The sequence below is a fragment of the Ranitomeya imitator genome, chromosome 8 (genome assembly GCF_032444005.1).
Source record: "Ranitomeya imitator isolate aRanImi1 chromosome 8, aRanImi1.pri, whole genome shotgun sequence".
Taxonomy (NCBI): Eukaryota; Metazoa; Chordata; class Amphibia; order Anura; family Dendrobatidae; genus Ranitomeya; species Ranitomeya imitator.
The window spans coordinates 140753992-140770155 of record NC_091289.1 but is presented as its reverse complement, the minus strand read 5'-3'; the positions used below and the strand labels follow the sequence as shown (position 1 = coordinate 140770155).

The following is a 16164-nucleotide window of genomic DNA, read 5'->3' as shown; positions in this document are numbered from 1 at the left end:
GATGAATTTAACGTCAGGTTATAAGCTTTTATTTACATAACATGGCTAAGCGACATAACTTCTGTCAGGGAGTGTATAAGCCCCTGGAAAAAAAGTCCAAAAAAGTCCCAGATTAGGTGCTGTGACAGCCAAAGACCTTACTAAATGGAAAAACCCCCGGACAGTAATTACCAATCCTGGCACCAATAGTCCTGAAAAAGCTGGGGGAAAATGAAAGGAGGGGGAGAAGGGGACCGTGGAGCAGGCCCCACGCGTATCGCCGTGTCTAGGATGGGTGCATCAGGGGAAGGGTTTTAATGTATGATGTGTGTTAATAAAGTTTTTAATTTTGTTACATTGGGTGTGTGCACACCATACAGTGGTTCTTTTTTTCTGTCTTTAGACAATACAGGCACAGGCTGACCGGATTATGTCATTAGACAATATAGGCACAGGTTGACCGGATGGTGTCATTAGACCTGACAGGTACAGGCTGACATGATGGTGTCATTAAACCTTAAAGGTAAAGGCTGACCAGATGGTGTCATTAGACAATACAGGCACAGGCTGACCTGATAGTGTCATTAGAAAATACAGACACAGGCTGACCTGATGGTGTCATTAGACCAGACAGGGCAGACTGATGTGATGGTAAGGCAGTTAGGCAGCAGGGAACCAGCTGTCAATCAACATAACGTCTGCAGTCACGACCAGTCGGCAGAGCAATCCCAAAGATGGAGAGCTGCTATGTTAACGTGTAGCTGTTGAATCACTGGCAGGAGCCATCGGAGACCGCTTTGAGCCGGCGTTGGGTAGAGAAGAAGAGAAGCCTCTGCTCAGTTGATGCAACATCAGCAGAAGCAACTGAATCGCCCACAGGAGTGGTCAGCTTTGCCCATAAATTTTCAATTAGATTGAGATCAGGGCTTCGTGATGGCCACTCCAAAACATTTTGTTATCCTTAAGCCACTTTTTTACCACTTTGGCAGTATGTTTCTGGGCATTGTCCATTTGGAAGACCCATTTCCACCTAAACTTTAACTTCTTGGCTGATGTCTTGAGTTGTTGCGTTAGTATTGCCACATAATCTTCTTTTCTCATGATGCTATCTATTTTGTGAAGTGCACCAGTCCCACCTGCAGCAAAACAACCCCATAACATGATGCTGCTACCCCCATGTTTCACTGATGGGATGGTGTTCTTAGGCTTCCAAGCTTCTCCCTTTTTCCTCCAAACAATGGTCATTATGCTCAAAAAAGTTGAATTTTCGTTTCATCAGACCACAGGACATATCTCCAAAAATTAAAATGTTTATTCCTGTGTGCATTTGCAAATATGAATCTGGCTTTTTTATGTTTCTTTTGGCTAAAACATGCACATGTGGCTTTTTATATAGCATATGTAAACTTTTGGTTTCAACTGTAGCAATTACCTGCCTGTTAGTTCCTCGGCCCCTAGAAGAAAAAATAAATAGTCCTGCATAACCTCTTTAATATCCCACATGGACATATCAGTATGTGATAGTCTTTTTATTGGAATGCCTCATTTCTTAGGATCTAATAATTTTCGCGTCCTGTGGGCAAAATACTAAAGTCTGATTCAGTCACAGTAAGTGCCAGCAAGAAGAACTGTTGAGGGCCATGAGTCAGATATAAATGAGTGCTAACACTTAATGTGCCTTCTCCCTGTGTAAATATCGGTCTACTCCCATAACTTTCTGTAGGCTAAATATTTTGAGAGCTTGCTCCACAACCTTTCAGGTTTAACGTTAGAAGCTCTTCCCTGATCACCTCACTGTCAGCACAGACGTCTGCTCTTCCTCCTCCTCTCACGTCACCATCACTGCTTTATTTCTCCCACTGTACTAAGAGGAGGCGAGAAAAAAAAGAAAAGGGAAATAAAAAAAAGAGAAGAGGAGGGAGGATGGTGGCAGGAGGGTGGGAGGATGGTGGCAGGAGGGTGGGAGTATGCTGTCAGGAGGGTGGGAGGATGCTGTCAGGAGGGTGGGAGGCTGCTGGCAGGAGGGTGGGAGGCTGCTGGCAGGAGGGTGGGATGCTGCGAGCAGATCAGGGGTGGATGTGATTGGCTGCTGCCTGCCTCTGAGTGCTGCTGTTTGAGGCTATAAAAAGATGAGAGGATGGGAGGCAGCAGCAGCAGAGCAGTGACAAACTGGACAGACAAATCCAGCGACACAGACACCAAACAGAGAAATAATAGTGTCCGGGTCTGGGAACCTGACCTCACAGCCAAGATGTGCAAAGGACTTGCTGGAGTGACCTCCTTCCCCGCCACCTGTCTGAAAAGGTGAGGCTGCAATCTGCAAGGGGGGGGGCATCCATCATAAATGGGATTATGTAAGACCTTCACTAGCATATGGCAGAGCAGATCATTCTATGGGGGGTTTTGCACTGATTTGGGGTTTTGCTTTGCTTCCATTCAGCACTGCAGAGCATTTCATCCCAGCTGCTTCCAAGCTGAGAACATCATTGGTTCCTTTATCCCAAGGTGTTAACTCATTGCGGGGCGGTTGATTATAGACTGCATTGCACGGAGTTTTTATATGGTCAGTTAAAAAAAATTTTATCAATTTTTTTTCTAATATCGATTATATACAAACCTTGGTTCTGGTTGAAATGAAGATTCTACTATAAGGTGTAAAGTAGGGTACCCGTAGGCACTACGATTGGGGAATATTAGCCTATCTGCATATACAATAATCTGATACAGGTCGTCCATCTCTAAACTAGATGATCTTTATGCTTCTATTGATTGTCGTTACTATTGATAAGGACGTGCGTATGAAAATAATCCCTTACGCTGATACATTTCCATTGGTCAGAACTGATTATTTTATTACCCGCGAGCCCAGCGCTATCATTTGGCAAGGTCTATTGGTAACGCGGGCACTCAGATTAGTAGGGAGAGCAAAGTTCGTTGGCGCAGCTCTCGTAAGCTGCTTTTATAACGCGAGTGACTGGCATATGTCCGGCATTCATGGAAGGTTTTGGCAAGCAGCCTGGAATCACTGGCCATAAAGTGTAACAGTGCCGCCATTGTGTAGTGCCAGGATCCCACACCATATTGTGCTGTATAGCCACTCAGCCCACGCTACAGCCCTGCACTTATCACACAACCAGCTCATTTACAGCGTATCTTGTGGAATGTAGTGTAAATATTAAACCTATTAAATATAATATTAACTGACTTATACAGAAACCCCTCAACCACTGCGAGGTATTGGCTTACTGTTACTATTTTTGATGCTTTGCAATATTTGACATAGCTCGGTGAACATAAAGTCTCTCTTTAGGTCCTTGCAGAACACCGATGAGTGCTATCCGTGTTTTTGGTGGATAGCACGCACACCCATTTGTGCAATTTTTTGTCCTTGGATCTAGTGGTCCAAGCAAAAAAAATTCAGCATGCACGATTTACCTCCGAAAATCAATGGCTCTCGCAATTTTTTGTGGATGGAGAAAAATGGTCGTGGGATCGGTAGAAGGAGAAGTATAATTGGTCATTAACATCTAGAGATTTAGTGCTTGTTAATTAGAGCATTGAATGAAATGATTACTGTGTAGGTCAGGGGTGTCAAACTGCATTCCTCAAGGGCTGCAAACAGGTCATGTTTTCAGGATTTCCTTGTACTGCACAGGTGATAATTTAATCACCTACACAAATAATGAGCTGGTGATTAAATTATCACCTGTGCAGTACAAGGAAATCCTGAAAACATGACCTGTTTGCAGCCCTCGAGGAATGCAGTTTGACACCCCTGGTGTAGGTGGTGCCAATTTTAAAGAAACCTAAATGCTCCAAAATTAAATTTGACGGGCATTTTGCATTTCGCTTGCTTATATGGCACCAACATATTCCGTAGCGCTGTGCGCTTCCCGTTCTCATGTCAGTCCCTATTCCCAGTGAGGCTCACTATCTAATTACCTCCAGTTTGTCACGTCCACGAAAAACCTATGAGGGTCAATTTCATGCAAAGCTAATTAACGTAGGCGGAAACCAGAGTCTGCAGAGGAAATCTATGCAATAACCAGAACTTTCAGTCTCCGCGCAGATGTTGCTCCTGTTAATGGCAAATCCAGCACTGCTGTGCTGCAAAGCAGCAATGCTAATGACTATGTATACAGATGTAGCAGAGCTGAGTTTGATATTAAACGCTTTCTTTTCAGCTCTGAGATAAGAATAATGAAATCACGTTACCTGCAGCTTCATATTACTAACACATCAGGATCCTGTGCCATGGCGCAATCTCAGCTCTGCTATGCCTGGATGTTTATTTCTCACATTACTAATAAAAGGGAGAATACATAATATACATTCATGATGAATATAAAAGGCTGCCATTATGGAATGGGTTCAGATGGATTTGGGGCTAGTATTTGAGGATGAGATATATAGACACTCAGACGCAGCAGAGCTGAAAATGTTCAGAGTTGCATTAAAGATATCACTATAGATGAGCAGATTCTGGTATCATCAGCGCCACGTAAATGTCATCTATACGCGTCTCCCTAATTCTCCATAATGACAGATACCATATACATAGGGATAAGACATATAGACGTAGTGTCTGGCGCCTGACATCTGGTCCATATCACATGGAACCTTTCAATTAGGACTGTTTTCTGTATGGCCGGGAAATGATGTGTTACCACTGCTGGTCTATGTCAGTGTGACGGGGCACTAACCATATTTTATTATGGTGAGATATGAGGCCGAGGATGACTTATCTATAGCAGTTTTATCGCTTCTTTTTTTTTTCTTCCATGCCGACTATTCACATCATTGTCGCTTATAGGAGTGACTTCACATGATAAATTGTGGTACAATCCAATGAATTATTATACAGCTCTTGATCAGGGATCGTCCAGACTTACATCACTGTGTGTTTGGATAGGGACTACGTGCCAAGAGGAATTGATAATTAATATCACCAGGATTACCATTTATTCTATTTAATAAAATGTATCGATAATTTCTGGTGTCTGCATAGATTAAAGATAGAAATTCCCAGTTCTAGGGCCAGGACACCTTCTGATATTAAATAACAAGGGGTCCAATAGTAAAGATTTCAAGAAGCCGCCTCCGACTTGCACCCTCAGAGTTTTCTTTTCTGAAATGCTGATTTTCCTTTAGTTAAAGAGCTGGAGGCTGTCAGTGTGTTCCTATCATGTGTTACTGTCGGGTTATTATGACCTAGATTTGCTTGTAATTTTCATATATTCTAATCGGCTTTTTCAGCTGCTTACAGAGCAGACTATAGAATCTAATCATTGCTGCCTCCTTCCAGGTAACAAGCAACAATGGCAGCTACCACATTCTCATGTGGGCACGAGTCTTTGGTTTACTTCCGATTGAAATAAATGAAAATGTATCCACCGGATGGGTAATAACGTCTATATCAGTGGGGTCCAACAACTGAGACCCTCATCCATTGGCCGAACGAATAGGACACTTTTATCCCCGTTAGAATGCCCTTTATTTATTTTTTATGGGACTATCGGAAAGCTTTATTCAACTTTCTATGGCAGCCACATAAGAAATAAGTGGCGCGCTAATTGAGCATGTGCATTGCCGCTCCATTCTAGGAGCGCTAAAAGTGCCCTCTTCTAGCAATAACTGAGGGTCCCAGTAGTCGGACCCCCATCGATCTAGATGCTAGCACTAATCCTTTGGATAGGTAGATACCGTGTTCCAACTGGACAACTTTTTCTAATATCAATAGCCAAGGCTCATCAAATGGCCGAACATTATCAGTGTGAAACATGTAGATCAGCAGAGCGCACTGTCACTCATTGCATGTCTCACACTGGTAACTCCCCCTGTCATTAAAGGTCCCGTCACACTCAGCGATGCTGCAGCGATATAGACAACAAGCCGATCGCTGCAGCGTCGCTGTTTAGGTCGCTGTGGAGACGTCAAACACAGCAACTCCAGAACGATGCAGGAGCGATCCAGTGACGTAACGGCAACTCACTTATCGTTCTCGCTCCATGTAAAACATTGCTGGCGTCGTTGCTTTTGCTGTCAAACACGACGATACACGCCAACCTGACGACCAAATAAAGTTCCGGACTTTCAGCGACAACCCGCGATGGCACAGCGGGATCCAGATCGCTGCTGCGTGTCAAACACAATGAGATCGCTATCCAGGACGCTGCAACGTCACGGATCGATGTCGTTCTCGTTGCAAAGTTGCTGAGTGTGACGGTACCTTTAAAGTAAGCTCTGGAGGCCAATTCTCCATAGTTCTTAACAGCTCATTTACATAGTTAGATAAACGTGGATTTCTCTGGAATATTTAACTCAGCTTCATATGACCAATGTGCTCGTATAAATGGCTGAGGAGGGTTCATCCTACTGACAGATTTCCTTTAAATATTTCAACTGACCGCTGGCTACTAAAATAGATATACTTCAGTAGAAAATGAAAACAACTCCAAAAAAAAAATTACCGTATATCAATTCAACAGCAATCCTACAAGGTGCCTTTCACATGCAATGCATTTTTTATTTTTTTATGCGTTTTTTTAAGTCCTTGCCATTTTTTTCCAAATACACCATACTCTAAGCGTATCATTTCTTCTGCATTTTCCCATAGCCTACTCTATAAAAAATAAAAGCCTTTAAAAAAAACACATGTATAAAAAACAAACAAAAAAAGCTAGTAAAATAAATACATGAAAAGGAATAAATTGACACAAATAATTGAAACTTTATGAACTCATTGCTAATATTATATTCTCCTATTGAAAAGGCCCTGACTGTCCTGTTTCGTGTACGCCTGAGAATTTTGTAGAATTGGTCATGGTTACATGAAATAGAATGGATGACTATTTACACAACTTCTTTATTCCCTAACAGTGCCAAAGATATGAAGCATCGACTTGGATTCCTCCTACAGAAAACTGATAGTTGTGACAACGGCACGTACGTGAAGAAAGACAAACCTGGTTGTCAGAGGTAAGATCATCCTGTCCCTTGTGTGTAGTTAGGCTTCCCACTAATTACATAATAATTGCCAATTACCCATAGATTAATTGCTAATGGATGGCTCTGTGCAATTCTAGAGAAGTGAAATCCATCTCGGCAAAGTATAATAAGGAGAACTGTTTACTAATCACATCTCGGGGCAGCTGGTGAGATAATCATCTGGTGCGGGCTGTTCTGTAATACTTTATTAGTGCACGCTCAGCCAGGGCTGCCGATACCGGAGAAGATGAATTCATATTAAATTGTCAGGATCCTGGAGTAAAATCACCATATACAACAAGTTAATTATGGGGATTAAAAAATGGATGTAGGATATGTGCATGTCTACGCATCTCACTACATATGACATTCAATCTTTTTCTCCTGGGGAAATGTGACTTGTCGTTACTGATTGTAGAGTAGCGTCCACCGCGATTAGTCCCCAAGTGATTACAGCATTTTGTGGCCGCTTGAAAACAGCACCCACACATGTAATTTCATGCACCTCAAAGATCAGAATCAGGGATCATTCAGTTTTTCAGGTACGAGTTTCATCTGTGCTTTTCACAGATATAACTCGTACCTATCATAGTCTACTGGGCAGTTCACATGTCTGTGTATTTTTGTGGACTGAATTGTCCTTAGAAAATCCCAGAGATATGTCATATTTTGATAAAACTCGCCAATGCAAGTCTATGGGTCCATAAAAAAAATCATATTGTACCCTAAGACATCTAAGTGTTGTCCTTTTTTCATGGACTGTTTGATAGGAGAAGCTTGAGAAACCTCCATTGTTTTCGCACAAGGAAACTGATGAAACTCACACTAACCAATTATTGATCAAAAACATTGATGAAACTCGGACCATTTTTTGCATGCAAAAAAAAATCACTGATGCCTGAAGGAGCTCCAAGTGAAATAACAGTAAATTTAGGCTCTGACTGATCTAAGTGTTTTCAACATAATTCTGGTATAAAACATTTTAATAAGTAGCAAAATGTTTGCACAACCTGAGTTTGCACAAAGATCTTGTGACTTATGACTAGAGGTGAGCGAATATCGTTGGCTCCCTCCTTATTCGACAAGCTAGAGCGCTTACCGAAGATGCTGCCTCAGGAACCCGGCTAACTGGAGCACTCCAATAATCAGCTGTTCCGAGCCACAGCGGCATGTGTCACGGCTGAGTGACAGTCACAACACGTGTAAGGAGAGCCTGTTTGTTGTGACTGTCACACAGCCGCGATACATGCCCTGTGGCTCTGAACAGCTGATTATCAGAGCGCACCAGTTAGCTGGGTTCCCGATGCAGCTTATTCATTGAGCGCTATAGCTTGCCGAATAAGGAGGGAGCTGAAGATATTCGCTCATCTCTACTTATGACTGTTTCACTTCGGTTTTGTCCAGTTCCGCCAAAATAGGCAGAACTGAGATGTGACAGGGTGGAATGGAGGCATGTCGTCACAGCTCGTCTAATTCATGATGACCTGCGTGTGGCATGCTGTATGCCAGAAAACTAAAGGTACCTTCACACTGAACAATTTAACAACGATATCGCTAGCGATCCGTGACGTTGCAGCGTCCTGGCTAGCGATATCGTTGTGTTTGACACGCAGCAGCGATCTGGATCCTGCTGTGACATCGTTGGTCGGAGCAGAAAGGCCAGAACTTTATTTCGTCGCTGGATCTCCCGCAGACATCGCTGAATCGGTGTGTGTGATGCCGATTCAGCGATGTCTTCACTGGTAACCAGGGTAAACATCGGGTTACTAAGCGCAGGGCCGCGCTTAGTAACCTGATGTTTACCCTGGTTACCAGTGTAAATGTAAAAAAACAAACACTACATACTTACATTCCGGTGTCTGTCGCGTTCCTCGGCATTCTGCTTCCCTGCACTGTCAGCGCCGGCCGGCCGTAAAGCACAGCGGTGACATCACCGCTGTGCTTTACGGCCAGCCGGCGCTGACAGTGCAGGGAAGCAGAGCGCCGGGGGACAGACACCAGAATATAAGTATGTAGTGTTTGGTTTTTTTGACATTTACACTGCTAACCAGGGTAAACATCGGGCTACTAAGCGTGGCCCTGCGCTTAGTAACCCGATGTTTACCCTGGTTACCAGGGGACTTCGCATAGTTGGTCGCTGGAGAGCTGTCTGTGTGACAGCTCTCCAGCGACCACACAGAGACGCTGCAGCGATCGGCATCGTTGTCTAGATCACTGCAGCGTCGCTAAATGTGACGGTACCTTAAGTCCGAGAGGCTTCGAAATCATCAGCAAGCAGAACCAGGATAATTATTTCAGACCATAAATGGAATAAACATAAAGGAAACGTGGGAAGGAGATGAAGAAATTAATACATAGTTTTGTGGAAAAAGATTCAGTATAACTTGTACTACATCCATTAAAATTCTTGTTCATTGTAGACGTAGGAGTCCAGTGGGCGGTCTTAAAAGTAATTGACAGCCTTCCTGGGATAAGTGTATATACAGAGATTGCTGTCAACCTTAGATTTAGACTTCTAGTCTATAGTGAACAAGGATTTTATAGGATAAAGGGCAAATTATTTGGAATCTTTTTTGCACAATCCTACGTATATATCAGTCTATGGTACTATATATCAGTCTCTGTACTATATATCAGTCTACAGTACTATATATCAGTCTCAGTACAATATATCAGTCTACAGTACTATTCCTGCTCTATAGCATTCTGATTTCTGATCAGACTGCATGTTCAATATGACAGTTTAAATTACACATTAAATACACTTAGAACCACAATGATTTGCACACCTTCCTATAGTTGTACACTAAAAGGGAAAATTTATAATAGATGAAAAATGTGGGTGTTGATTAAAAACATAACGCTAATAATGGGTCAAAGGTAAAAGCTTTCTTTTTGCGTTGGCTTGTACATAGGGTATAATCTGCACAGAGATCTCTGTTAATGTGGTATTCAGGTTAGACATATTTCAAAGGTTATAGACTATATGTTTCTCTGTTTCTCCAGGCTAACGCAAGAAGAAGTTAAGAAATGGGCCGAGTGTTTGGAAAATCTGATTAACAGTGATTGTAAGTAATCAGCTGTTAAAGTATAACAATATTAGCAAATCAGGAGAAATTAATATGCTAATTATCAGACACTGATCGCTAGAACCGAAGGTCAGAGGCACCTTTTTTTATATCAGTATTTATATGGCTCCCAATTGTCTTTCACGTCGTCATTCAAGAGAGAAAGAGTATTGGATCATCCTTTGTAATGGCCAATGAAAGCCAAAAGAGTGCCTCAATACATTTCTTCCAGCAATCATAGGGTGTTTTAGAGCAGGGGTGTCAAACTGCATTCCTGGAGGGCTGCAAACATGTCATGTTTTCAGGATTTCCTTGTACTGCACAGGTGATAATTTAATCACCTACACAAATAATGAGTTGGTGATTAAATTATCACCTGTGCAGTACAAGGAAATCCTGAAAACATGACCTGTTTGCAGCCCTCGAGGAATGCAGTTTGACACCCCTGCTTTAGAGTCTAGTAATTGAATTATAGCTCTTAACAGAAATTAGATCTGTAGTGTTTTATAAGGTATCATATATATTCTAACAACATGCTACATCCTTCATTAGATATGGGCTACAATTAAAGTTCAATTATGTCTGGAGAGCCAACATGGAAACTAAATTGTGAACTTGATGCTAAGAAAGATGTCATATAGACCCTTCCATATCCAGTAGTTTGGTATACGTGACATGAGTCAGCTAAGAAAACCCAAATGGATGGAATGTGAGAAACGCGACTGTCCTAGAGATATTGTCCTCTGTATATCAGACCTCAATGACGTCAGCATAAAGTCACTTCTTGTCTCAAATGTCCTTGGTTTGGCTGTAATACAAGACAATGAGTGATGTTCCTAATCCCCTGAGACGGAAAGAGTTTAATTGATTTGTTAGTTGAACTGCATCTTAGTTCCCAGATTTAAGGATTTTTGCCCCCTCCTGACCCATGATACTTAAGTCAAATGTTGAGATATTAGACATATGGTGAGCGCCAGCGGATGCGCTCTCTTTTTTTCAGTCTGTTTATTTCATACTGTACACTGAAGGTCAAGATACTCGAGAAGCAGTCTAATACTGTCATCTCATAAAACATATTTTCATTTGGGTAATTTGTTTTAAGATTTTCTGTACTTCAGGATGTGTTAAGTAGTGTTTGTTCTTCCACTTCTTGTAGCATCTGATGGACACTGTTAAAGAATAGAACTGTGGTGTTTAGAGATTTTAGAAAATTGTTTCCTTCATCTTCTAACAGAATCAATGTTATGTTTAGGTGGTACAGTGGCTTTTCGGTCCTTCCTTCAATCAGAATACAGTGAAGAAAACCTTGATTTTTGGCTAGCATGTGAAAATTACAAAAAATCAAAATCAACATCAAAACTTTCAAGCAAAGCCCAAAAAATCTATGATGACTTTATTTCTGTCGAGGCTTCCAGAGAAGTAAGTGGCCTACATATATTTCATTTACCTATGGAATTTGATGATAAAGTAGTAATAATACCCTTAACTCTAAAGAAGCTTTGAAATAATGTAATCCTTTTAGTGCAGTATAACTTTAACCAACAGTTTAGTAAAACATCTGGAGTGGGATGAAGGTTGTAGAACACGCAACTACATTAATTTTATCAATAATTATTTGATTATTTTGTTTTTACATGTAGTCAAGTTGATGTACCTATTACATCTAATATATAATAGTAGATGTATCAAGCTAGCATTTCATTGTTATGTTTGAAAGCAATTCTGTAGACTTTTTGAAGTTATATAGCTTCTTACACATGTTCCTTCTTTAACTTTTTTTCAGGTCAACTTAGATTCAATTACTCGAGAAGACACAATCAAGAATATTCCTCACCCAACACATTCTACTTTTGACCAGGCCCAGCACAAAATATTTATCCTGATGGAGAAGGATTCCTACCGACGCTTTCTCAAGTCACATTTCTACCTGGACCTTTCCCAGTTGACCAGTGGTGGAAGTAGTAAGAAGATGAAAGGTCTTAGCACTGACAGCAACCCCTTCATTCCTCAGTGCGCCTAAGACGCAGACTGCGCATGGCCGCAGCTAAGAACTGATTGTCTATGTGCTCTTATCTATATTCTACCATGGATCAGATCTGGTCCTGAGTCTGCTCCTCTTATTTATTAGATGTGTGTGTCTTGCATGCATTTCTGTTCTGTTGGGGGTTGAGCTTGAAGAATTATTCAGACCCGTGCAATGTTGTACAGACTAGGCACTCACTGTCAAATGGGTTAAGTATGTCTAATACAATATTCTCAGGTGATACTTCTGAAAGAGTTATGGTGCCTTCTTTATGAAGGACTTACTGAAGCTATCTCATAAAGGATATGATGCTATATAGATCCATTTTACATCAGCTGGCAGAACGTGGCGTGAATTCATTTTTTAATTGTAAATGTTTATGGTTGTATGAAAGTTTTCCCCCTAAATGGAGGAGACAAGGTCCGGATCAATAGCATCGATCTTCAACTTTCTCTAGTCCAAGGAAGCCAATAGATGGCGATATTTTTTTGTTGTATTTACAGTGTCATATATTGATAGATGGGAGCTAGAAACTACTGACTGAAGCAGGCAACACTGCATTTATTTTTATTACAGATATTTATTTTGACAATGTTTTTAATTTAATTGCAGTCATTTGCATTTTTCTAAGGCCATTTGGAGCTTTATTTTGTTTGTTTTTTTGCAATGCATTTTATAATTTATTGCTGTTAAGATGAAGAGAATCTTTCTAATGGGTCAACGAACAATGCAAGGGATAAAGGCAGAACAAGGATAGTGGTGACTGCTGGCAACCATTGCTGGTGATGGCAGGGAACAATCCTTTAGTTTAATAGTGTTACGAGCATGTATCTGCCTGGGAACGTGAAAACCTGTGCATGTTTGTGATTTCCAAATAAACTATATGGTGTAAATAGTGTTATATTATAGAGACGGTATACGGGGATATGTTGTTCCTGTGCAGACATGTCTCGGGTTAAGTAACTGTATAAGGACAGGAATAAATAAGCTATTAAACAAAGAGAGATGGAAACATTTATTTCAGCCAGACCAGATCAGGTTGTGTATATTTTACTATAATGAGTCAAAAAAGGTTCAATTTCTGGAACATTGACACAGAGTTTCATGTATCATATGCAACTGACTGGCGGCCAGATGTGACTGTACAGTATACGTAACATTACTTATTGAGAAAGGAATATAATGGGCCCAATATTAATAAAAAAAATAAAGACATTTTATTCCGGTCTAAAATTTAATTTCTACCCCATTCCCTGAAACTAGATACTTTCTACGTCTCAAGTATTGTGTTGCCTTTGCACTCTCTCAAAGCAAATAGTGCCCCCTTAAAAGAATTAAGGATTGCCCCCTTTACCCTAAAGTAAAATTGAATGATGCCCCTTGAGTGTCCTCTTAATTAATAAAAGTATTAATGCCCCTGCAGAAAATGTAGGTTTATACTCAGCTATTCAGAGCAACAAAGTTTTCTTTTCCCCTGCAAACAGAAGGAGCCGGCACAGGCAGAGCAATGCAGTAACGTCATTGCACCGCCTGCACCAGGACACTGCTGTAAGTTCTTATGGTCAACGGAGTCCTCTCTCTCCTGTAGAGTGTAAGCTCTTATGGTCAGTGGGGTCCTCTCTCTCCTGTAGAGTGTAAGCTCTTATGGTCAGTGGGGTCCTCTCTCTCCTGTAGAGTGTAAGCTCTTATGGAGCATCTTGTTGAAGCCAATACCTTTGAAAGTGGTACTTGCCCAGCGACCTGAGCACGGGCAAAGGTACTGGGAATGCGTAATGCCCTAGCTCTTCAGTTCTAGTCACACTAGTTCTTAGGGGTAGTACTTTCTTTTTTGTCTTTTAAAATTTAGTGCCCCCATGAACTTTGAACCAAGGGTAGCTGCTCCTGTGCCCACTCCCATTCTATACCACTGAGTGACTCGGATATTAGTCATAGGCACAATGTACAGATAAAGAGTCAACATGAAGAAGTACAACATGTACTTGCTCATAATGGACTATGTGGTAAATAGGGTCCTATCCCATCTAATCCTATGTGCACTGACATTCTAAATATCATGGGCAGCATTAAGATATGGGAATACTCTATTTTAATCTCCAGTGGAATTATGATTGTCAACATCACATGATGGGGCAGTGTCAATATTATTGTATCACCCAATTAAATGTAATTTTAGAAGAATGTGAAAGTCTTGGTTCTTTTGATCTAGTATAAAGAAAGGACTTGCTGCATATTGGAGAGACGATCATACTGTACTTACGAGAACGCTGGCAATAACCCTGTAATTTATTGGCATTCACAATCAGCCAACATTATTGTGTTACCGAAACAATAAACTCAAATATGCCCGAATATGTCCATATCGGGGGTAATTTGTGGGAATATTGCTTATAAATAGTACATCATTATGACGACTGGCACTAGCGGGATGCCATAAAAATAATACGGCAGTTCAGATCATGCCGGGGTATTTCTCTGATGATCTCTGATGACTGTACATATGTTCCTTATAACATTTGTGTTTAGCTCTTCTGTAATGTCAGTATTCAGTACATGATGTGAACAGCAATCTTCTATATTCTGTGCCAGAGTATTGCCATATGTTGCTGGATTTGAGACTATTTATTGTATTACTAGAAATAAAGATGTTTCCTATTCACAAACCCAGAATACTATTGTTGACTTTTGTGGTTTTGATGTTTGTTCTGATATTATCTTATGACAACGCTGACAAGGTAGTAGGTTTTTGAGACAGTGATGAAAGCATTTTATGCTTGATTAAGATACATGCATGCAATTTTTTTTGTCAAGCATGGCATATTATTGGAGGCATAGATGGCAATGATATTTCTGTCATACCCATACACTTGTGCTTTATTAAAGGTGCTAAAGAAATCCTCATATAAAAACAGGATCCATATTGAGCTATACTGAAGTGTACACTCTGTGCTCCTTAAATACATTCTTTAATGTAGATCCATGCGCAAAGATAACATTAAAAATAAGTGTCAAAATATTTTACGCATTTCAGAATAAGATTCCTTAATCATAGGAATCTTATTCTGAAATGCATCAGTGTCCTGATACCCATTTTTGTCTATCTATCTATCTATCTATCTATCTATCTATCTATCTATCTATCTTCTATATATCTATTCATCCATCCATTTATTTTTACATAGATATTAGGAATGTGTCCTCAGGATTTCTAGGTTTTGTAGAGATTAAAGTAAAAAGTAAATAATTGGGGACTTCTATGACTTCTAAAATCTACTAATATTGATATATCTGGGCAAAAAATTTTGTATCATTTTGTATTGGGATGTCTGGGATTCATTGGGATTCGTTGTCCAAATGACTCAAGACAAGACAAGTCAAACCATGTGAGCTCTGTAACACTGTATGTTTAATTCATAAAGGAAAATCTTGACTTACTGTATTTAGCAACTAAGCAAATGTTTTACCTTTTATAAAAGTGACTTTTTTTCAAGTAAGTATTAGGGCAATTCCTTTTACATGGGAACCCTTTAAAGGGGTTTTCTGAAATAACAGAAATAAACCAAAAATTAATTAAAGATAAGGGAATGCGGTAAAAGAAGAAAAGAACTTACTATATATGTTAAATTCCCTGTTGCTCTAAAGCTACTCTCAGACCTCAAACTGGTGTCCAGAGGTGAAGGGGGGCCCTTGCAGGGAGCTAATAATAGGGACCATCTGGCCTCTTACTTAGTGCCCTAGGCTCCATGGCCATATTGCTCTCATTATGTTCTGCGTGCTGGGCTGGTGCACGATCCTGCAGTTCGTCTGTATACAGGAGAAAATGGCAACAGAGCTGCATGATTCCGTTAATAGCTTCCTGCCTGGCACTTTCTCAGTGACACAGGCCTGCACGGTTTGATGACGTCAGCATGAAGTGCGTTTGTGTAATTTAGTAAGTTGCTGGCGATGAAGAAAGAAGTGATGCTGCGGTGGAACGGACAGAAAGGTGAGTGTGTTTTCTTTTCCAATACACTGGGGAGAGAAGAATGATGGGGTGTGGGAGAGGACAATGATGGGAGTGGGGAAGAAGACAATGATGGGAGTGGGGAGAGGATAACGATGGGGATGGGA

At 40.7% G+C, this 16164-nt stretch overlaps 1 protein-coding gene across 1 annotated transcript; it reads left to right on the top strand.

Moving 5' to 3' along the window:
* Nucleotides 1-1992: 1992 nt before the first annotated feature.
* On the top strand, nucleotides 1993-14724 carry LOC138648003 (regulator of G-protein signaling 4-like). Its single transcript, XM_069737449.1, has 5 exons — nucleotides 1993-2283; nucleotides 6859-6957; nucleotides 9973-10034; nucleotides 11287-11453; nucleotides 11818-14724. Exons 1-5 carry the CDS (start codon nucleotides 2117-2119, stop codon nucleotides 12052-12054), a joined length of 732 nt encoding a protein of 243 aa, XP_069593550.1. The 5' UTR covers nucleotides 1993-2116; the 3' UTR covers nucleotides 12055-14724.
* Nucleotides 14725-16164: the final 1440 nt, after the last annotated feature.